The following is a 22,077-nucleotide window of genomic DNA, read 5'->3' as shown; positions in this document are numbered from 1 at the left end:
GATCAGAGATCTGGCTCTTTAAACTCCTTCTTCCACAGACTTTGCTTGACATCCTGTTTCTTCCACAGACACATTGTTGCATATTGTATCAAGTGAAGCTGTCTGTGCCTCCCTGTGTGTATAATTTGAGCCCATCCTGTTTCAGATGGTAGATCTCTGTGGTTAGGTTACCCTTTCTTAATGTCACCTACACCACAAAGAACACATTTGTGCTTCCACAGTTAACGTCACTTGAGATGATGGTAAGTTACAGGAACCTTACGATTGTCCTGCTGCTGCTGCTGCAGCATATTTGTTTCTAGGGCTGTGTAACCCACCCACCAACATCAGCAACTCAACCTGGAGTGTTGGTTGTTTCTGTCATCTTATCATGGCTAGTTGTCCCTCCCCCAACCTTTTAAAGAAAAAAACATTGATTACAGGTTGATGCTTTAAACTGAAGAGAAAGTAGAGGTAGCCCAGAAATTAATTTGCCAGTACAAGTAATTTCCCAGTCATTTGATAAGCCCGTGATCAAATAGCTTGGAGAAGAAAGGGTTTATTTCATCTTACAGGCTGGGACTCACTATCAATGGAGGTCAGGGCAGGAGCTCAAAGCCCGAACCTGGAGTCAGGAGCTGAAGCTCCACCTTTTTCTTACACCACCCAGGACTACCTGCCCAGAGCATCACCCGCAGTGGGCAGGGTCCTCCCACATCAATCATTAAGAAATTTGCCACAGGCCAGTCTGCCAGAGGCATTTGCTCAGCTTGTGTCAAGTTGACAGAAAAACAAACAAACCCCCAAATCAAAATAAAAACCCAACTTTAACCAGTAATCAAATGTTGCTGTCTAGTCTTAAATTTTATTTAATTTTATTTAATTTTATTTATTTATTTATTTATTTATTTTTGAGACAGGGTCACACATTGTAGACCAGATTGGCCTGTAATTCACTGTGCATTCCAGACTAGCCTGTAGCTCACTTGTGTATCCCAGGCTAGCCTTGGGCATGGAACACTTCTTTCTCCTCCCACCCCCTACTTCCCCTTGGGATTGCAGGTGTGAGCCACCATTCCATTTTTATCAAGTGAGATAGATTTTATGAGATTACTATGTTTATCCCGCACTTTACCTAAGCTACAAGTGGCCTGTGTGTGTGTGCGTGTACATGGATACATGTGTGTGCATACATGTGTACATACATCTATGTGCATGTGTATCTGTGGCTTTGTGTGCATACATTTATGTGCACATCGGCATGTGTGTATACGTGCCTGTGTGTGCATGTGTATGAATCTGTGCCTGTGTGCATCTGTGTGTATGAATACATTTATGCACTTGCATGCATGTGTGTGTATGTGAGTGAGCATATATTTGTGTAGATGTGTGTGTGTGTCTCTATCAGGGCTCAGCAATCTTTTCACAAGTAAAATGAACAGCTAAACCTTGTCTTCCGATAATTATGGATGCTGAGTCACGAGAAAACAGACTCTGTGTTTATTTTCCCCTCACAGAAGTGTGTGCCAGTGGGAGCAGCCAGCTGCCTCCTTTATTTGGAGCGACCTGTCAGAGTGGGTGGGATCAGAGCCTACAAAAAGATGTGCCGTGTGATGCTTGGTGTATCCCTGTTTCATTTCCTCCTGGCATTCTGTGTTCATGATTTGCCATTCAAAATTTTGATCTGCCTACTGTGGAAGCCTTCAGAGAAACAGCTGGTCAGAGATCTGATGTGACTAGAGAGGGTAACTTTTTTGAGGCCTTTTTTGAGGACCCGAGTTTAGGAAGATGCCCTTTCGAAACTCTTGGGGCACACTCTTCAAGTAGCAGCCCACTTAACTACCACAGACTCTCTCGCTCCTGCCTCATCTGTTTTCCGTGCTGAGATGCAGCCTTACCCAGGTTCTCCCAGCCAAGAAACCTGTCAGAGATGGAGGCACACCGAAGCCGACTTGTTCCTAATGAAGCTGTCCACATTGTGTAATCACCGCTTCCATTTCTAAGTCCTTAAAAAATGATCTATTTGAATAAGCCCCTTAGCACATCTCATTCTGAAAAGCTATGAAATTAATACATTCTTTAGTCGCACTGCCTGAGTGTTTCCTCAACCATTATTTTTTTTTACTGTTTCCTGATGCTTCATGAGTAGTCTCTGTGTGTGTGCGTGTGCGTGTGCGTGTGCGTGTACGTGTGTGTGTGTGTGTGTGTGTGTGTGTGTGTGTTGCAGCATTTGCGTATTTACTGAGATCTTGGTTAGAGGGACTGTCTTGGTTCCTTGTAGAAGCTTTGCCTTTTCACTTATGACTTCCTTAAATTGCTAATTAGCTACAATTGATTGCTGACATTGATAAAGATGATTATTAATCACAGTTTAAACATTTAATAGAATAAACCTTATGCTAGAGTAGTCATTTTTAAGATAATGGTCTCAATAAATATAGAACTGTAGGCATCTTCAAGGAATAAATTAAGAACAGTAGAGGAAGACGCTCCATATAAACCTCAGCGTGCATATGTATGGATTTCCATATACACATCTACCCTCCTCACCCCCATGTACACACACACACACACACACACACACACACACACCCAAGTCCCAAGTCCAGCTTCTTCATAGTAGGTACTCCTTTTTTAGTGTTTTCTGTTGCTTTGGTAGGATTTTTTTTTTCTCTCTTCAGTTTTTGAGACAAGACTCACTGTTGTAGTCCAGGCTGACCCCGTGCCAGGGATCAGCAGTCTTCATGCTCTGGGCTCTACTCTACTGGGTCAAGGGTCAAGGAGGACTTTATACATCCTTTCAAAGTACGTTTGTTCTGCTTGGGCTCAAGTATAATGAGTTTGGAATAAATCATTTTTTAAAATATTGTTTATCTGGAACTTTGGAAGTTTGAAACAATTCTCAGGAGTATTAATTTACATAGACTCAGATGAGAGAAAAATTGTGTAATTGTTTTCTCATGTCTTTTAGTCTACTCGTACTTTCTGTAACAGATTATAAATTCTTTCTGTTGTTTAATTTCTGCTTACTGTTGGTTTTGGTTTTGTATTTTCTCTGCGGTCTTCAGGACTCTCTAAAGACCTTGTTCTTTGTTCTCAGGCTGATGTGGACAACAACGCTGTTTATTTCAGTGAGGGTTTGTAGGAGACCATTTCAGTGGGACATTTTTCTTTGTTGTTGTTTGAGACATAGTATCACTCTTTAGACCAGGCTGGCCTGGAAATCATTATGTAGCCCCATGCTGGCCTCAAACTTAATGCAACCCTTTCAAAAGAAAATCTCAGCCTCTCAAGTGCTGAATTTACAGGCATGAGTCACCATGTTCAACTGAAATATTCATAGTGACTTCATTTTTTTAAAATTCTCATTCAGTGTGGACATGGAAGGCTTCTGAGACAACTCTTTCCTTCCCCAGACCTCCCTGGTCTCCCCAGTCCAAATAGTAACAGCCTAGACATCGGAGAGAACTGTTAAACACTGTGATAGGATGCTGTGTTGCCCTCCACAGTAGATGACCTCCAGCAGGGATGTGTGGGGAGTGGAAGACCCAGCTCCAGCTTGGGGCCAGGCCACTGAGGGTGTGACCACATCCCATTGAGGATACACAAATTGGATTTTATTTTTTGTTGTTGGTGGCATGAGGACAGGGAAGGACTGGGAAGTGAATGTGAGGGTATACAATGAGAAATCCACAATGAATCAATTAAAGTGTTATGTTGGAAAATAATTCTCATTCAAGCAATTTTTTTTTTCCTAAAACAGGGTATTCTCATTTGCAAATAGTTACTTGGGTTTCGTGTTCCTATTTCTGTCTGCATGATCTGAGAGTGTCTAACACATGCATAGGACTGCTGTGTAGGTAAATATTTGTGTTGAAATTTCAGGTTATTACTTGAAAACCGGGAGTATAATTTAAGGAAGGCATGCATTGTCCTTGATCATCATTGACGTCTGCTGATTTGTCCCCTCCAGCCTTACTTACTGTCTTGATTGTGCTTGAGTTTTGTAAAGTGGCTGGTGTAGTGGTGGTGCCTTTGTTTGCTTGTTCGTTTGTTACAGAGTGTTCCTTTGTAGCCTAGGCTGGGCTGGAACTTACTTGAATTTAGAGCAAACCTCCTGCCTCAGCTTCCTGAGTTCTGGATTACTCACACGTTTGCCCCCATGCCTGGGGTTGTCCTCTGAGGATAACACGTATCACCATCGTCATGAACAGGACAGCTGTGTGTGTTTACGGCCTAGGATCTGGCTTGTTCGTGTTCGCTCTTAGAAGTGGATGGGAAGGGTCATTAGTCCTACACCCAAAAGTCATGTGACTCCCTTCTACATTGTCCTCCCAGCTGAACGTCATTCTGCCCAATCCGCATGATCTCATGGCTTCTGGGATGTGCTGGCGTTTAGCATGTGGAAGGTTAACAGAAGGAAGACTCCATCTATGCATCTATGGGACGTCATCACCCATCCTGTGTGAGGCTTCTCAGTGATGCATCTGCTTTTGGCTCCTCCAGGATCCTATAAGTAAGCCCTCACCCCACTTTGTAAGTGAGTCTGATACACTCGCTGGTTCACCAAGTTACATTTTGGTGGAATTGTGTCTCTGGTCCGTCTTGAGGTACAGTAGATATTTGTCCATGTCTCCTAGGAAAAGGTCACATGATGCCTGGTTCCTTCTGGACTCTGATGCGACTTCATAAGCCTCAGGAGCCCTGGTTGGAGACCTCAGTCAGTGTCCTGTCCAGGGATGCCTGCTACTGAGGGATGGAACAGCTGGGCACTGGACTGGTTTCTTTGGCCTTCCTTTTACACATCTTGACTCTAGGTTTCCAGGGATGCTCCCAGATATATTCCCTTCTGCAAGCATCTGGAGTCTCAGTATAGATCTGGACTACTGCGTAATGTATAAGTGTTCAATGAAGGGCTTTGTTGGCAGCCGTGGGCTTGTTCTTTTATCCTGTTCCCACACCCATGGCCCTGTCTGCTTTACTCTTGTGTCACAGGGCTGGGGGTGAGGTTTGATTTGTCTCTGTGTTGTGTGGGCACCAAGTTTGGCTTTGGGAAGACATATTGTCTTAGTGTCTACGGACATTATCTGTACAGTGTCTACTGTCTCTGAGCATTTCCTGAAGCATTCAGAGATGAATTCCAGAGGGACAGTGACTTGCCTGTGCATTGTCTAATGTCTAGCCCAGGCTCAGGAGGGCCTTCCAAAGTGCTGGCTGGGCAGCGTTTTGATGGCTCAGCATAGAAAGCCAATAGGCACCAAGGGGACACAATTTTTTTTAACAGGTGTTCCGTGAGGTCCTGACCCCGGGAGCATAGACTGCTTGTCATATTGCCAATGGAAGTGAGAAAGACTTTCAAACGTTTTGGAAAACTTCTGGTTCAGGTGTATAAATTGCTTACACACCCCCCACCCCCCACCCCCCACACACACTTGGTGGATTTCTCCCATTGGTATCTGTTTGTAGAACACATAACATCCTAAATTACCATCTTCATCATGGTAGCTGTGTCTACTGCAAAGAGACCCTCAAAACCTTCTAGGTGACATTTTCCCATAGGAGAAGGGGGCAGAGAGGATCATCAGTCCCTCACCTGAGATTCCAGCCACTCCTGCCTGTACCTGTCTCCCAGCTGTATGCAGTTGTATCCAAGTGGCACGTGGACTCATGATCTGGGGATTTGCCGGTGTGTGTGTGTGTGTGTGTGTGTGTGTATGATCTCACTGAAGGGGGTTCTCCATCTACACAGCTATCGTCCCTTCTGCAGTGAGACTTTCTGGTGGGCGTAGCTGTTTTGGGGTCACCCACTGTCCTGTAAGGGCATTAAACTCACTGGTTGGAATCTGGCGGGGCTGTAGTTTGCATTGTCACTGGTGAGTAGGCACTTGTTGGAATCTCCCCAGGAGAAATTCCTGTAACAGTCTTCTTCGTGTGTTTTGTGGCACCAGTCCGATCGACACTCATGTGAGAGGCTGTGTGAGAGCATCCTAAAGTATCCTAATGTCCCTGGAGCCATCATCTCACCCAGGCAGTGGGTTTCGGCTGAGCACTTGGGTATCAACCTGTCTGGATCTCATTCTCTGACTGCCACTTGGCAACCAGGGGTTGTGGGTGGTTTGTCTTAATGTCTGCTGCCTTGGTTTCCTCATGTGTCACAGAGACATCCAGTGAGGAGTGTGAGGATTTAGGGGCTTAGAAAGCTCCTAGGATTATACTTGGTGCAACTTCATTGTTGGCTAAGGTAAAATGATAAACCCCCACTATTGGGAGGTGTGTCCTTGTTAGAGGAAATGTGTCACAGGGGATGGGCTTTGAGGACACAGATGCTCAAGCCAGGCCCTGTGCCTCTCTCTTTCTCTTTCTGCTTCGGGTTGATCTGGACGTAGAACTTGTCAGCTACCTTTCCAGCACCATGTCTGCCTGCATGCCACCATGCTTTCTGCCATGATAATGGACCAAGACTCTGAAACTGTAAGCGAGCCCCAGTGAAATGCTATCCTTTATAAGAGTTGCCGTGGTCATGGTGTCTCTTCACTGACTAAGCCAGCCCTTGCACACACTCTAGGAAAGATTAGGTTAATTTATGGAATATTCCAGATGGTAGAGATTGGGACTGAGCCAGGTAGCCGGGCTATTGATCTCTCTGTTTTACAGTGACTTCAGGTGGGTAAACAGTCCAATCTTTGCGTCTCCCTTGAAGCAGGCTACAGCGACATTAGCCTTTCCTAATAATTAATTTTTAACACGGACAACAGTGTTTAATCAAATATCTTATGTGTCAACCAGGCTGACATTTAAACTTCCTCATTATTTCACAAGGGGCTTGACTTTCTTATTATATATATTTTCCTTGACATTTCACTATTGTAATTAATCATTGATTCTAAAGGAAGGACACAATACCCCACACACTTGTGTTTTATTGTGTCATTTGGATTATGGTAATCCAGCCTAGTTGGTTATTCAAATAAGAGTGGAGTTGTTGGAGAATAGTGTAGTCTGTCCTTAATGGCTTCATAGACTAAACGAGAGGAGGGGAGGCCTCCCATTTATACTTTGTGGAGTTATCAAGCCTTTTTGTTTGTTTTATGTCAGTGAATAGGACACAGATATAGAAACATTTCAGTTTGGGCGTTTCTTTTTTTATTTGTTAGTATATTCTGTTATTTATTCATTTTGGGGTAGTGTTTTTAGTAGTTGAGGTTGGCCTTGAACCCGCTATGTGGTTGAGGATGGCCTTCAATTTATGATCCCCCTGCTGCACTGCTTATGCGCTCAAATTACAGCCTTGATGAGCTAGATCTGTTTTATGTGGCACTTGGGAGAACTCTGGTTCTGTTCTCCTTGCTAGGCAGGCACCAGCTAGCTACCCAGACATTGATTTCTTAAGTATTCTTTCTTTAGAGTGTGGCACCTCAGCTGAGAATCTTAGAGATCATAAACAGTATGTAAAGTTTTCATTGAATACTTCTTTATTAAATAATAAGGCTGTTGGGACTATGTTGGCTTGATCTAGAAACAAATGTCATCTTGTGGCTTATTAAAGGAAACAGCTAGAATGCTTTTTTTGTTGTTGTTTATTCCAGACACATGTAGTTAGTTACTAAGCCTTCCATTTTCCCACGAACTGAAGGAGACACATTATCTTCTGGGGCCTCTGAGATAAGCTCAATTACCTGACAAGTCAAGACAGTTAAATAACCTGCTGGGAGCCAGATATGAGCTGGGCAGAGCTAGAACTGATAGTGAATATCTACCCTGGACTCTGAGGCTTGGCCTGTCATTTCCAACCTGATTTCTTGGCAGTAACATCTGCTTCCTTCCACTTCTTTGACTGGAAAGGTTCTCAAAATAACCCAAAAGCAACCAAGATGTCCTCCAGCAGAAGGATGGTGAAACAGGCTTCGGTACACCCATATAGTAGAGTGGTGAAACAGGCTGCGGTACACCCATACAGTGGAGTGGTGAAATAGGCTGCGGTACACCCATACAGTGGAGTATTACTCAGCAATGTAAAGAAAGAAGCTGTCCAGTCACATACACCTTAAAAACATGAGGCTTAGGTGAAAGGACCCTGTGGTGGTTTGAATGACAGTGGCTCCACAGGCTCACTTATTTGCATGCCAAGTGAACAGTTTGGAAAAGATTAGGAGATTCAACCTTGTTGGAGAAGGTTTGTCCCTGGAGGAAGGTTTTGAGGTTTCTAAAGCTCTCTACTAGACTCTCTGCCTCCTGCCTGAGGATTAGAAAATAAAGCTCTCTGCTGCTTCTCTGTCAGCTGCCTGTGTTCAAGCTATGCTCCCACCATGAGGATAAAACCTCTGAAACAGTAAGCAGTCCCCCAGTTAAATGCCTTTGTTTCTCAGACTAGCCTTGGTTATAGTGTCTCTTCACAGCAGTTGAACACTGACACAGGCTATAGAGACTACATAATTTGGATTTATGCTGATCTGGAAAAGGTCAGACGATAGACACAGAGTGGTGGTCTCGATTCGGGAAGGAGGGATCAGTAAATGGAAATCAGATGTTTGGGCATAGTCTTCTGAGCGTCACCGCGGTAGTGGCTTCATTGTACATTTGTCAAACCCATGGAGTCTGTGGCATAAATAGGAGGCCCCAAGGCAAGTGACACACCTTGGTTATAATAATTACATCGGTCCATCCATCACCTGTCACAGGGATGCCACACGGCAAAAGATGTGAACAGACATGAAGCCATATGAAGAGAGAGGGTGTATGGGAAAATGCTCCCGACTGTTCAGTCTTCCTTAACAACTGCTGGGAAAAATAAGTCTCATTAAATTAAGTCTAGAGTAAGATGCTGGTGTCCGTGTCTGTCTGCTGCCTCCATCTCTCCGCTGCTGGGTGGTAACACATAGCACCCCAGGGCACAGGGACGTTTTTGATCTTTGTCCTCAGTTCCAGGTGGGTCTCACTTACCTCTCCTGCTCCCTTTTCTTTCCTTGTCTCTGCTCACCCGGATCTACCATCTGGACTGTCCCTGCTCGTGGTGCATGCTTGATAAAGACTGGTGAACACAGAAATCTGTGTGACCCACTTGGGCTACCTGCCACCACTGATTTTTTTTTTTTTTAAATGTGTTTCTTTTCTACTTTCCAATATAGCATCCTCTGTGTAGCCTAGGGTGGCCTCCAATTCATAACGTTCCTATGACAGACTCTCAGGCTCTGGTATTACAGGAGTGCACCCCCATATCCTCCCTGTTCCCCTGTTTTTAAGGTCCGGCCCAGGTTGCAGTTCTTCGCTTGTCTGAGACTTGAGAATTCAAGGACTGCACCCCATCCAGAGCACACATGTGGGTTCCAGCACTTAGCGCAGAGTGCCTGCCCTTTCTCTCCTTGTGGCCCCTCTTTCTTCCACCATCATAAGGATAGAGCCATCTGGTTCGAAGTCACTGTTTCCCGCCCCTCTAAGTGGAAAGTGCAGTACTATGGTGCAGGGGCAAACACCTGCTATTGGCGATGAGATCCGTCGTTGTGACATCGAGTGACAATATGCCCTAGACATCGGGCAGTTGTCTCTGGAGATGCCGAGTGAGTAACTCGGGTGGCAGGCTTGGCCTTCTTAGTGGGCCAGGGAATTGCAGGCCCTGGTGTTTGGAGACGATGACCTGTGCTGGTTAGGAAGAGAACCTTTCTTTGGCCAGCGGCTGTGATTAAGGAAAGCAAGTTTGGCTCAGTTTAAGAAATGTGCCCAGATTATTGTTCTGGGGGTACTGTTCTTAGGACACTGAGCGGGGGGCTGGCAGGCAATGGCTCCCTCACAGGAGTCCACTGTCACCTGACATTTTCTTTATTTACCTTAGCTGTTCTGGTTAGTTTTGTCAAATTGACACAGCTATAGAGTCATCTGAGAAGAGAAACCCCCGTCAGACTGGCCTGTAGAAAACTCCATCAGACTAGCATTTTCTTGATGAATTAGTGATTGCTATAGGAGGGCCCAGCTAAGGGAGGTGTTACCCCTGGCAGTGGTCCTGGGGTATATAAGAGTGTGTCTCAGAGAGCAGACCTGTAGGCAACATTCCTCTGTGGTCTCTACAACAGTCCCTGCCTCCAGGTTCCTGCTTGGATTTCTGCCCAGACTTCCTTTCATGATGAATGCAGTGTAATTTGTAAGATGAAATGAACTCTTTCATCCCTGGGTTTGCTTTTGGTCATGGTGTTTGATCTTTCAGTAGAAAGCAGACTAGGATGCCTTCTTACTTGGAGGTATAACAGAGACGACGGAATGTTGACAATCAGAATCTGCAACGGATGGACGGACGGACGGACGGACGGACATCATCAAAGATGGAGTTATTACTATTTTCCCCCTGTCCTGGTTTCTTGATTTTTCTATGGGGGATAAAGGAGCTTTTGTTTTCCAGTTGCATTTTGTCATTACAGGAAATAAACTCACCGAGATCAGTGGGAGTGTGAGCAAAGGTAGCATCTTTGTTGAGAGAGGGTTACAGTGTGAATTAAAAATTGATTGGCAAGAGTTGGTCCCTTTTCTTGCCAAGAGCTGTTGGAAACACATTGTATTCAGTCTGTGGGAGTTTCCCAGGCAGAGAGGTGAGCTCCTGGGTAGGTGGACATTTGTGTACTTTGTTAATGATGGTGGGTTTATACAGCTTGTCCAAGGTGATCCTCCTGGAACCTGAGATGTTAGAGTGATTCCCAGCTCATCTCGGGGTCCTGGGGAGGTGGAGAAACTGCAGGAAGGAGGTGAGTGTGGGCTCCACTCAGCTGCGTCCCGTGAGCCGAGCCCTTAGTTCACGTGGAGGCATGAAGAATAGTGGGACTCGCTTCTCCCGAGCGTGGGAGGCACAAGCATTCACCCTGCGCTTGGCTTAAAACACTGAAAAGCATCATATGTACTTAGTGTTACCATGGTAGGCAAGGAAGACTGGAGACTGATTACAGTTGAGTTTTCTTAGCTCTTCATCCTTTCCCAGGGATAGGCCACCAAGCTGAGAGATGGCCCTGTCCCTAGACAGCAGGTTTGAACCACCCTCCCTTTTCAGCCACCTGGGTGACATAAAACTGTTTCTTTTGCCAAAAATACAACCAACCAATCAACCTATGCCACTGCAGAGGCTGCTGCTGAGTGAGCTCTCTCAGAACCTCTTATCAGTGGTTCCCTTGGTGCTGCCTCTGGCAGGCAGAGGTCTGGTTAGTCTTCACTTTCCCTTCTCCTGGGGCCTGGTGACGGGCCAGGAACACAAGGTGTCTTTGTCCTGGCAGTTTCTGCACCTACAGGCAGAGCAGATGAACAGAGCTATTGGGGACTGGTCACACACCCTTTGTTCCTTGTGCTCCCAGGTGTTTGACATACTTGAGTTTAGTCTCCATGGTATGGCACATGTACACACATGTGTGGCATCAGGAAATGTTCCAGGGATGCCAGGCAGCACTTCGCTCCTGCCTGTCTTCCTCCTGGGTCTCACCTGTGAATAACAACTTGGGGTATGGGGTGCTTTTTTTGTAAGCTGGTACTTTTAAGCAGCTTACATTTTAAAACTGGAAGGGGGATACTGTTGTGCACACAGTAATTCTTTGTCACCAGTCTTGGTGGCGAGGTGTCCCTTTTCACTGATTACATTTCATTAGATTGATGCTCTAGATGGGTACCACAGATGCCTGGAGCTCTTCCTGGCTGCATGCCTTCCTGCTGGGATAGACAGTACCCTCAAACCATGAGCCCAAATAAATGCTCCCTGTAATTGCCTCAAGTCTGGTATTGGGTCACAATGATGAGAAAACTGATGAACACCCCCCAGCTTCCAGACTGCACTCTTCCTGTACCCCTTAACCCGGACCTTCATGTACAATCCAAAGGTCTTTTCTGTGACCTTTACCCTACAGGGCTTATCTGTTGCTCCAGGAAGATCCAGTTTCATTGTGCCGTTTTTTGGTCAGCCCTTGCTGCCCACCCTCGTCCTAGCAACCTGTTTTTAGTGGTTATCCTAGGGATAAACTCTTTGTCAGTATTCTGAGAATTTTTTTTTCTTCTACCAAAGCAGTGAGCCTGATAAGGGCCCGTATTCTCTGAATTTCATCTTCTCCCTCTGTGCTTGTCAGCCAGTCTCTTCACATACTGAGGTCATGGTCCCACCTACGTCAGAGATAAAAAGACAGAGGCCATTTTGATCAATGATGTTCCTTAGCCTGGTTTAGGGTTCCAGTACATCCTTTTTGCAGAAAGAAATTGCCCTGCCGAGTTACTTTTGGATTGTTTGTATGCCGCTGGGATCTTTTTCCCAACAGTATGGACAGTGAGGTAGCTGTTTGCAGGAACCTCATGTATCCAGCACAGACGCCTGGGCTGGAGGAAGAGGGGTTCTTGTGATGGGTGGTTGGTTGTGTTTGCACATGTGGGTGTATAACCTCTCAGCCTTTGTTTTTAGTAGGAAAATAGAGCAATGTGTACATGGTTACTTGCCTCTGGCTTCTTTCATGTTGTAATTTGTTTTTGTTTTTTTTTTGAGGGGGAGGGGGTCATTCATATCATCTTATGTGTTAACACTGATACTCTTGGTGCTGAATAATGTTCCCTTGTGTGGATGTGCCACATTTTTGTTTCTGTACTGAGATAGCCAAAGGACATTTGGGTCTATATATCCATCTGCCTGTCCATCCATCCGTCCATCTGTCCGTCCATCCATCCATCCGTCTATCTGTCCATCCATCAGTCCATCCACCCACATGTCCAACTGTCCATTCATTATTTTCCATTTGACTTGGGGCAGTGCCCTAGGAGTGAATTTTCTTAGTTATTGGGGCAAGGGTTTAATGGTTTGGATGCTTAAGTTTTGATCAGATTTTTAGAAAGCTTCCAAAATGTTCTTCTTACTGCACTACTTTGATTCCCATCGGCCCCTGGCCGTCTAGGGAAGTTCCCGCTTCCTTACCTTCCTGATGATGTCTGTTATTGCCTTTAAAAAATTCCAGCCATTCTCGTGTGCAAACCGCGTCCTGTAGTGGGTGTGCTCAGTAGTGCTCCGTACGTCTCTGAAGACAGAGCTTGTGGCAGCTTTAAAGCAGGAAGTTTCAGCTGTGTTTGGTTTCTACTTTCTCTGCCAAGTTTTTAGTTTTATTATTTTTGTGTTTGCAGGAGTTACGATGTCTTACAGCCACTGCAGTTGCTTGGAGCATAAGTAACTTTTGAATTAACTATTTTTGTTGTTGTTGTTTGACTACTTGTTTTCTGAAGTTTATCTTCTAGTAGTTTCTTTTAAAAGACTATGAGTCGTATTCCTCAGCATTCTCACCCACTGAACACAGCCGTTCTTATCGGGGTGAATCTTCGTCCTGGCTCAATGTTTTGACTCTTTGAGTGTTGTCGTTTTTCACTGTGGAAGACGCATGAAGTGTTTTGGTGGTGGTTTATTTAGTAGTAGGATATGATACGCTATTTCAAAGGATTTAAAATTATCTGTTGTATCTGTTGTATTCATGCTTGTGTGTTTGAGTCTTGGCACAGACATGCTGTGGCATGCCTTGTGAAGTGGGTCCCAGGGACTGAACTCTGGTCACTGGGCTTGGTGGCAGTGCTTTTTAAATTATGGAAACGTATCTTTAGTTTCTGGAATGTTTTCCTAAATCCTGCATTAAACAACTTCTTTTCATTCTTTGTCTCTTTCCTTTTATTTGTCTTCTGTTTTAACCGTTTTCCCTTTTCCATGTCTTCAGGGACACACAGACGACGTTTCTCTGTCTTCTGTAACTAACCTCCTACCCCCTTTAGCCCTTATACTTTTCTTAGCCACTGTTCTGTAAGTGCCCACACTCGCACCAGTAAGCAGCACCTTTTAGCCACTTTCCATTTGGCTCATATTTTCATGATGTTGGCTGGAGACATTTTTCTTCCAGACCTCAAGTGAATTAGATTTGGGATTCTTTCAGATACTGGAATATTTGGGAATGAGATCTTATGGTCCAAACATAAGGTTGCTTGTCTCTCTATCTTATGCAGCTAGCCCAAATGTTTTCAGTGTGTCACACAGGGTTTGGTGTAGAATTTTCCATTTGGGACATTATATTGGTGCTCAAGAAAGTTTTGGATTTGGACGGAAGCATGTTTAATCCCAGCACTGGGAGGCAGAGGCCGGCAGAACTCTGTAGCCAGCTGGTTTACATAGCAAGATCCAGGGCAGCCAGAGTTACCAAGTTACACACTGCTTTTAAAGACCTATGGATGTGGGAACATTGCGGATTTGGATTGGGAATTTTTCCCTCTTTTTATTACCCCAGTGCCTCTGTACTATTTTCTGCTGATGCCCTTGGTCTCTTCTGGGCCTGAATATGCTTTTATTTATGGGCTTACTCATTTTATCGAGTTTTGTGAAGTTATGACCCTATGTTTGTGCAGTTTAGCAGGTGGAGCTGCATTGAGCTATAGACCCTCCTGCCCCTGCCCCTGCCCCTGCCCCACCCCCGCCACCCCACCCCCCATGCTGAGGTTACATCTTGGGCAAAATTTTAATCTGTAGCTCGAAGTTTCTGCTATTGGTGATATCCTGACATGTGGTATGCTGTCTTTTTGTTTTTGTCATTTTGAGACACTGTCTTGCTGTGTAGCCTAGGCTGGCCTGAGGCTCCCAGGAGTGGAATTGTACGTATGCTCTATGCTGGGCACTGCCCATTGTTTGCTTGGTCCTCACAGCATCTTATTATCAGCATCCATCTTGGTTGTTAGAGGAGGTTGTTTGTTTGTTATCAGTGAGCTGTTTGTAGGAGCCTCACCCAGGTGACTGACAGGGCTCTCCCATGCTAGTTTGGGTTTTTATGACTTCTGGGTGTGCCTTACAGAGACTTAGGTGAAGCCTGGCCATGCTTATCCGGCAGACTCTGCCTTCCCCTCTTCTCTGCATCAGGTGTTCCCCTCCATATGGCTTGCTTGTGGGGTAACTCACTCCATCCTGCCCGTGCCCAGAGAAGCCGTTCTGCACATCTGCCCCTGTCATTCTGAGAACGCCACTGCTGGTTTGTAGCCAGGGGTGTTCTGTGTATCTTGGAGAACCAGGCTTTAGATTGGTCTGAGCTCACATCTCCTCTGTCTGACCTTTACTTGAGTCTGGCCACCCCTTGGGAGCCCAGATGTCTTCTCATCTCAGGGAAGGAGTGTGCATTTTTGTGTTGAGCTCCTTATTGCTTTTGGGTAAACTCCAAGGGTAACTCTTTAAGCAGGGATGCTGTGAGCCGACAGTTCTAATTTGTCATCATTTCTTTGCCAAGTAAAAATTGTGTTCCTCTACTCAGTTGAAGTAACGTTTTGAGGAATGGGAAGAGTAAAGTTGCTCTGTAAGCTCCTTACACGGTACTGGTGACTTGTTCTTCCTGTTGAGCGTTCCTAGGGCATCCAGGGGGCTGAGGGTTGGCAGAGGTGAGCAGAGCTCAGGTTAATGCTGACGCACGGTCTTCGGGTGGGTTCGGCGTGCTCACCCAGGAGCAGCACTGCCGGACTGTGTGCTTCTCCGTCTGGATGTGAAGTATCAGTCAGAGTTCTTGGTTTCCGACTTGCCAGCATTCCTGTGACGTTCCCCAAGCTAGCTTAGGCTGTGTCACTCAAAGCTTGTGGCTGGTTTTATCTGTGAATTCAACAGAGATTTTTCATGTTCAGCAACCATCTACACTAGCACGTAAGAAAGCAAGTATCATATCCTTTGGGAAATGACAGTACTCAGAAGTAGTACAGGAGTGGGGCCACTGACGACTGTGGAGAAAGGAAGGTAAGATACCAGTTCTATTAGTCACTGACTCTTGGAGATTTAGAGACCATGGTGCTAGGAGAGTGCTCGTACAGCTGAGGCTCTCGGGAAGGAAGATGGTCAGCTTAGACAAAAGCTGTGTTTGTAGGTGGGGTTGGGGGCTGGTAGGGCTGAGAAGGCTGGAGCTGTGGGAAGCTGGGGCCCTGAGGAGGATGGAAGGGCATGGTTCCAACTCCAGCACCTTGGTTGGGTGTGGAGTGATATGAGAGAATCGGTCTCCCTTTCTACTTGCTTGGCATCAACACACACACACACACACACACACACACACACACACACACGAGGAGGCTGGGAATGGGGAGAATGGAGAAGACTCACAAGACTGCACATGTGGTCTGCTTTGAACATTACATTATTTTTAACAACAAGATGTCAAATAACACATCTGTGGAAATGGTTTTGCCCAGTTTGTGGAGAGGATTTTGAGACCAGTTGACTTGATTAATGAATACATGAGTACCTACACTTAAAATTTTGCCCAAGATGTAATCTCAGCACCGGGCGGGGGGGGGGGGGGGGCAGGGCGGGGGACAAGCCCACCCAGTTCCTTTGCCTGCCTCTTGCCCTGACCTCCTGTTTCCCATCATTTCACCTCACCTGTTCTCCCAGTAGCTAGCCACGTGCAAGACTGGGTTACTTTGTGTCACACAGGCTTCTGTTTCCATCTCAGAGTCCAAGTCGCAAGTTGCTACAATTGCTTTGAATCTGTGCTACAATTGCTTTGAATCTGGACTCGCGCCTCTCCCCTCTCTTATTTCCGTGACATTTGTCATCTTCCGGCTCATTTTTTTTTCTAAAGTTGTGTTTCTATGGTATCATTATTGCTGTCCTTGTGCCTCAGGGTTGCATACAGAGAAACACTGTTTTTCAGCCAGGGTCTCCGTAGTCAGATTATAGTCCGCTGTTAAATGGCATCTGTAACGCTTCAGCCTCAGTTTGCTCTCACCATCCAGCTACGCCATCTCTTTCCGTTCTCCTCCCTCCCTCCTTTCCTCCCTCTTTCATTCCCTCTCTTCTTTCCTCTCTCCCTCTCACTGTCTTTCTCTCTAGCTATCCCTTTCTCCCTCCCTCCATCCCATCCTCCCTCCATCGCTTCCCTTCTCCGGCAGCTCCCCCTCTATATACCTGCAGTTCCTTGATCTGCTTGTGCTTAGCCTGTGAGCTCCAAGGATTGTCCAGTGCTTCTTAAAGGCTAGGGGTGAGTGCTTTACCAACAACCATCCTTCCAGGCTCAAACCATCTTATATCTTCCCAAAGTTTGCAGCCAAACAGAGTTCAGTTCCTCCTCTTCTGGGATGGAGGAACCCCCACCCCGCAACTGTTGTATCTTGAATTGACATTTCATTCCTGTGTGCTCTGGTGACACAGGGTCTGCAGCCGTCGTGTAGTTGCCCTGCTGACTGTCTGTCATTCAGCAGCCATCTTGAGCTCTGTTTTGTGCTAAATTGAGCTTCAGTTAGGTCCTGAAGTACAGAGAACACTTGAGATAGGGCTTCTTTAGGGGGTTCCTTGGGCCATTGAGGGCGGGGTGGGGGTAGGGCTGGGCAAACAGGCTGGCTGGCTCAACCATATGGAGTGACTTTGGCCCAAACCATGAGCTCAGAATAGACAGCACCCAAACTCTGTACCCAGTGTCCAGGAAATGACATTTGAACTGATGTTTAAAGCAATTCAAGAATTTTCCAGGTGAAGGAAGAGTGTTCAAGCCTATCTGAGACCATATGGGAGGAGGGGACAGAGGCAGGGTCTCCTGAGGGAAGCGGGGGTGGGGGGTGGGGGGGCTTTTATGGGATCGAAGAGGATAGTTTGTTTTTAGGAAAATATCTTTGTTGAAAGTTACAGTATGCACAGTGGCTTCTTGGGGAAGGGGGCTAGTTGGAGGTTTGGGTGGCAAGAAAGAAGTGAAGGACGAAGTTCTTATCATCAAAACGAACTTCAGGAACAGAGAGCAAAGCCCCAGCAGGCTTCCTGTCTGGTGCATCTCTGTGTTTATTTCCTGAGTATCAGCTGGAGTGAGAGCCTCAGTGTGCACTATCCTCTCATCTTTAGAATGACCACATTCTTTACTGTGACCGAGTCCCTACAGGGTAATTAGTGGGTTTTAATGATAGAGCCCAGGCCCCGTTTTCGTCTTCCTACCCGACTTTAAGGGTGTGGAAAGTAGAGCCTGGTTGTTGGAGACACAGAATAATAGAGAGGAACACAGCTGAGCCTACAGTGTGAATGACTAAGAGCCGACCATAGAACTCGAATAAAATGTACAGTGTGCAAAAGTGCAAACAGACAACACGCTGAAAGGCTTGAATGTGTAAATGTGACATTCCAGGCGGACACACCAGAGGCTTGAATGTGTAAATGTGACATTCTAGGCGGACACATCAGAGGCTGCTGTGTGGTGGGTACCTAGCTGCTGTAGTTTGGAAACACTGTCAGAGAAATTCTGTCTTCTGATAATTTTTTCTCTTATCGTTTCCTGCAGATATTATATAAGCTACATTCATCATGGGAGAAATAGAGCAGAAGCCCACCCCAGCATCACGTCTGGGGGCCCCAGAGAACTCGGGGATCAGCACCTTGGAACGAGGACAGAAACCACCGCCCACACCTTCAGGAAAACTTATGACTGTCAAAATCCAGATGCTGGACGACACCCAGGAGGCCTTTGAAGTTCCAGTAAGCCAGGGGTTGTGGAGGTGTCCAGGCGGGCTTGGGTGACTTGAAATGGCCATCAATGATACAGTGAAGTGAAGTGTACCAGAGGGTCTGTGTGCTCGGGCATCTCATGCCTTACTCCAGGCATTGCTGGTTCTGAGTGACCTGGTTTTCAGATCTGCACACCGGCCACCCCTACGCAGAGTAACATGGATGGCTTTGCTGGGGCTTTACTGTGGCTTCCCATATACAAATAGATGTCATTGTATGTGTATTTTATATATTATATATATCATGCCTATATATGTATCAAGCATAACTGATTAGTATATGTTATGTCAATGTAATGACACCTAAAGATATATAATATGAGCCAGGCAGTGGTGGCGCATGCCTTTAATCCCAGCACTTGGGAGGCAGAGGCAGAGGCAGAGGCAGAGGCAGAGGCAGGCGGATTTCTGAGTTTGAGGCCAGCCTGGTCTACAGAGTGAGTTCCAGGACAGCCAGGGCTATACAGAGAAACTCTGTCTCGAAAAACCAATGTGTGTGTGTGTGTGTGTGTGTTTGTTAACACTTGCATTGTAAGAAAGAGTGCTTCTCTCAGTGGGCTGTGGGTTAATTTGTTGATAGCACAAGCAGTTCTTGTCTCCCTGCTGTGTGTGTTGGACGCAGGTAAGGTCATCCTGAGAAAACCACCAGAGCTCACTGCCTATATTTCCACACGAGGAAATGGGAGGAAGTGAGCTCATACCTTCCTGTGTGGAGATTTTCAAAAACCATGACCCAGACTTTCCACATGGTAGCTGTGAAACAAGAGCCCCACCCCCACGTTAAGGGACCAGGAAGGGAAGCCTGGAGTGGGCGGAGCCCGAGTCCTCTGGCCCTCCTTGTGTCTGAGCCCCTTGGCCCCTCATGCTGTTTGCTGACAGCTCTGCCTCAGTCTCCTCACAGCTCAAGCACCTCTTGCTGGAGATTAAGGTGTCGTGAACAATCATGGGGCTGTAGCCGATGGGGCCCCCAGACCAGAGACTGCACTTCCTGACTTTAGCCGGAGAGGCCTCTGCACACCTCATGTCTAATCTTTTGTGTTCCACCTTGGCTGCCCACCCCTATGTCAGTCAGTTGTTGATGGTAGAGGAAGACAGTCCGCCTTGAACTTAGGACGACCGACTCAGGCAGCCTTTTGGAATGCACCTGCTTTTAGAGCCGGGTCGATCCACTCATTATTTCTGTTGGCGAGGGTGCCTGAAACTTAATAGTCGGCGTTAACGGCGTAACCCATCATTTAATCATTTATGGGATATGATTCAGTAAATTATATTTATTTCACAGAACATTGTTCAGGGAGTGTGAGTTAAGTGTCTCAGGGAAAGATAAACCTCAGAATGGCTGTGTTTAAAACTACCAATTTTATCGCACATTGAGAACGGCCTTTGAACCTTTTTAATTTTCTTGCTGAGGAATTCATCTTTCAAGGACTTGGCCTAGGTCTTCATGTTCCAGTGAACAAAGCCACTGCTAATTTCGGGCATTGTAAAGTGCTTTGGGGGAAAGCACCTGCCACCCGCCGAGAATTCTGCCATCTGGAACCTGAGGCTTTCCCTCTCCTTCCCAGTATTCTCTCTGCCTTGCCAGACTGGTTTGGTGAAGTATTCAGTTTCTCTTTCCTATTTGCTCCTGTTAGAAGCCCAGGCTCCAGCAATGCTCTCTGTTAAATGGGGTTCCTGTGCACTCGAGGGTAGAGGAGGTACCCAGTACTGTGTCGCAGGCTGTGGGATCACTGTACAGCATCTGACTGTGGTTCTTCATGAAAGTGAAGGTCATGATGCTACACCCGCCTGCCATCTGAGTAGACATTGTGTCAGCACTATGAAGTAATAGAATTGTATTTTCATCTTTTGAGATTATTTTGGGGGCTGGAGCCACAGTTGAGTTATTAAAATATAAGCACAAGACCTGCCTTGGATTTCCAGAACCCATGTTTTTTTTTTTTAACCACTGTCATGGCAATGAGTACTTGTAATCTCAGGGTTGGGGACCTGAAAATAAGTTAATCCTTTGGGCTCACTGGCTGTCCACCCTAGCCTGGTTGATCAGTTCCTGGCCAGTGAGAGACCTTGTCTCAGAATAAAGGTAGATGACCTGAGGAGCACCCGTGAGGTTGTTCTTTAGCCTTCGTGCTCATTCTTGCACAGGCACGTGCACACACACACATGCACACACAAAAGTATTTACCTTGTTGATTGTTGAGAGCTATTCTATTCATTTTTAACTTTTCTGTGGAAGGAACCCTTCCCCATCCCTCCTGAAATTCCTGTGTGTCCTTAATGACCCTGTTTAGCCTCCTGCCTCAGGCAGTGACTTTTTTCCCCTTGCCTTTTTTGCAGACTTCTTGGTTTGTACCCTAGTCAAGGTGGACCATTGCCTGGGGTAGAAAATTCCACTTTCTCCTACTGTTTCTCTTGTGCAACTTTCTTAGTAGCTGCTTTCTCCTCCTGGAAGTGAGGTAATAGTAAATACTACTTGATGTTTCATGAAGTTAAATCAAATGATGTGCATAAGATGTCTACAGCTGTCCTGGGTGCACATTGGGAGTTTCATAGGATTTGTGGCATTTATGGAGTCTTTACCACCTGGTCGCTTCTGATCTCCTTGTCTCCCTTTCCCGAGTAACTGGGCAGATGATAGGTAATCATTAGGTGTTTGCCAGTCAAATGCTACCGTGAATTTATTTTACAATTAGAGTTTAGTACTTTTAATACATCTCTTTTTGGGTTAGAGTGTGCCTTCTCAGCCCTCGGGCAACAGATGTTTTCCTTAAACCGGCTGTAGAAAGGCAGATAGGTATGAGCATGTCTCTGGACGGAGCAGATTCTAAGTCTCTGCCTTGTGCTCTTTAAGAGCAGCCAGAGCCCCTGGCCATCCCACAGCTGGAAGCCATCAAGACCTCACGGTGAGTCAGCCATCCCAGGGATGGGAAGGGCTGTGGCTCCAGGACTGATCTCCGAGACCAGAGCGCTTCCCATAATTACTTTGCTATCTGTGCTCCAAAGCTCTTTGCTAAGAATCCACCAAGGCCATCTGACCTTGGAAGTGTCCTTCTCTCCCACAAGGGCAGGATGGGGCATCCTGTGTGAGCATGTTCCCATTTCACACAAGCATCTGTCCTGCAGATGAGCAAGGCATGAATCCGTGACTCTCTGCAACATCCTTGGGGGAGGGGGGGGAATCATTCTTCAGTGAACTCCGTCTTTCCTTGTGGATTCAGTCTCCTGGGCCTTTTCTTACTACATTTGTGTCAAAATACAGATGCCTGCAAGCAGTCATTTTAAGTACAAGTTCCCTGAGCAGCTCCTGTACAGTAAACCAAACCATATTCTTGGTGATGATCCTTCCTTCCTTCCTTCCTTCCCTCCCTCCCTCCCTCCCTCCCTCCCTCCCTCCCTCCCTCCCTCCTTCCTTCCTTCCTTCCTTCCTTCCTGTCTTTCCCTCTTTTTCTTTCTTTTTTCTTCTTTTTCTACAACCTTTAGAAACCTTTTAATGAAGACCTTGAACATTTTGGAAAGCCAGGACTGTAGTAGTTTTCTTCCCCCGCCCTGGGCTAGCTGGGTGAGCCTCTTTACTGTTGAACTTGGACAGTTTTTTTTTTTGTTTTTTTTTTTTTTTTTTTTTTT

The 22,077-nt window shown here is 46.1% G+C and overlaps 1 protein-coding gene across 2 annotated transcripts in view; it reads left to right on the top strand.

Moving 5' to 3' along the window:
* The window catches only part of Farp1 (FERM, ARH/RhoGEF and pleckstrin domain protein 1), a 229,758-nt gene that overhangs the window by 41,600 nt on the left and 166,081 nt on the right, over positions 1-22,077 (top strand). For both annotated transcript variants that reach the window (XM_034497328.2, XM_034497327.2), the window contains exon 2: positions 18,231-18,424. In XM_034497328.2, coding sequence (XP_034353219.1) covers positions 18,254-18,424 — 171 coding nt within the window. In that variant the 5' untranslated portion in view covers positions 18,231-18,253. The remainder of the gene's footprint in view (positions 1-18,230; positions 18,425-22,077) is intronic.

Source organism: Arvicanthis niloticus, chromosome 3, assembly GCF_011762505.2.
Source record: "Arvicanthis niloticus isolate mArvNil1 chromosome 3, mArvNil1.pat.X, whole genome shotgun sequence".
Taxonomy (NCBI): domain Eukaryota; kingdom Metazoa; phylum Chordata; class Mammalia; order Rodentia; family Muridae; genus Arvicanthis; species Arvicanthis niloticus.
The sequence above is the reverse complement of the archived record's forward strand: the minus strand, read 5'-3'. Positions and strand labels throughout refer to the sequence as shown.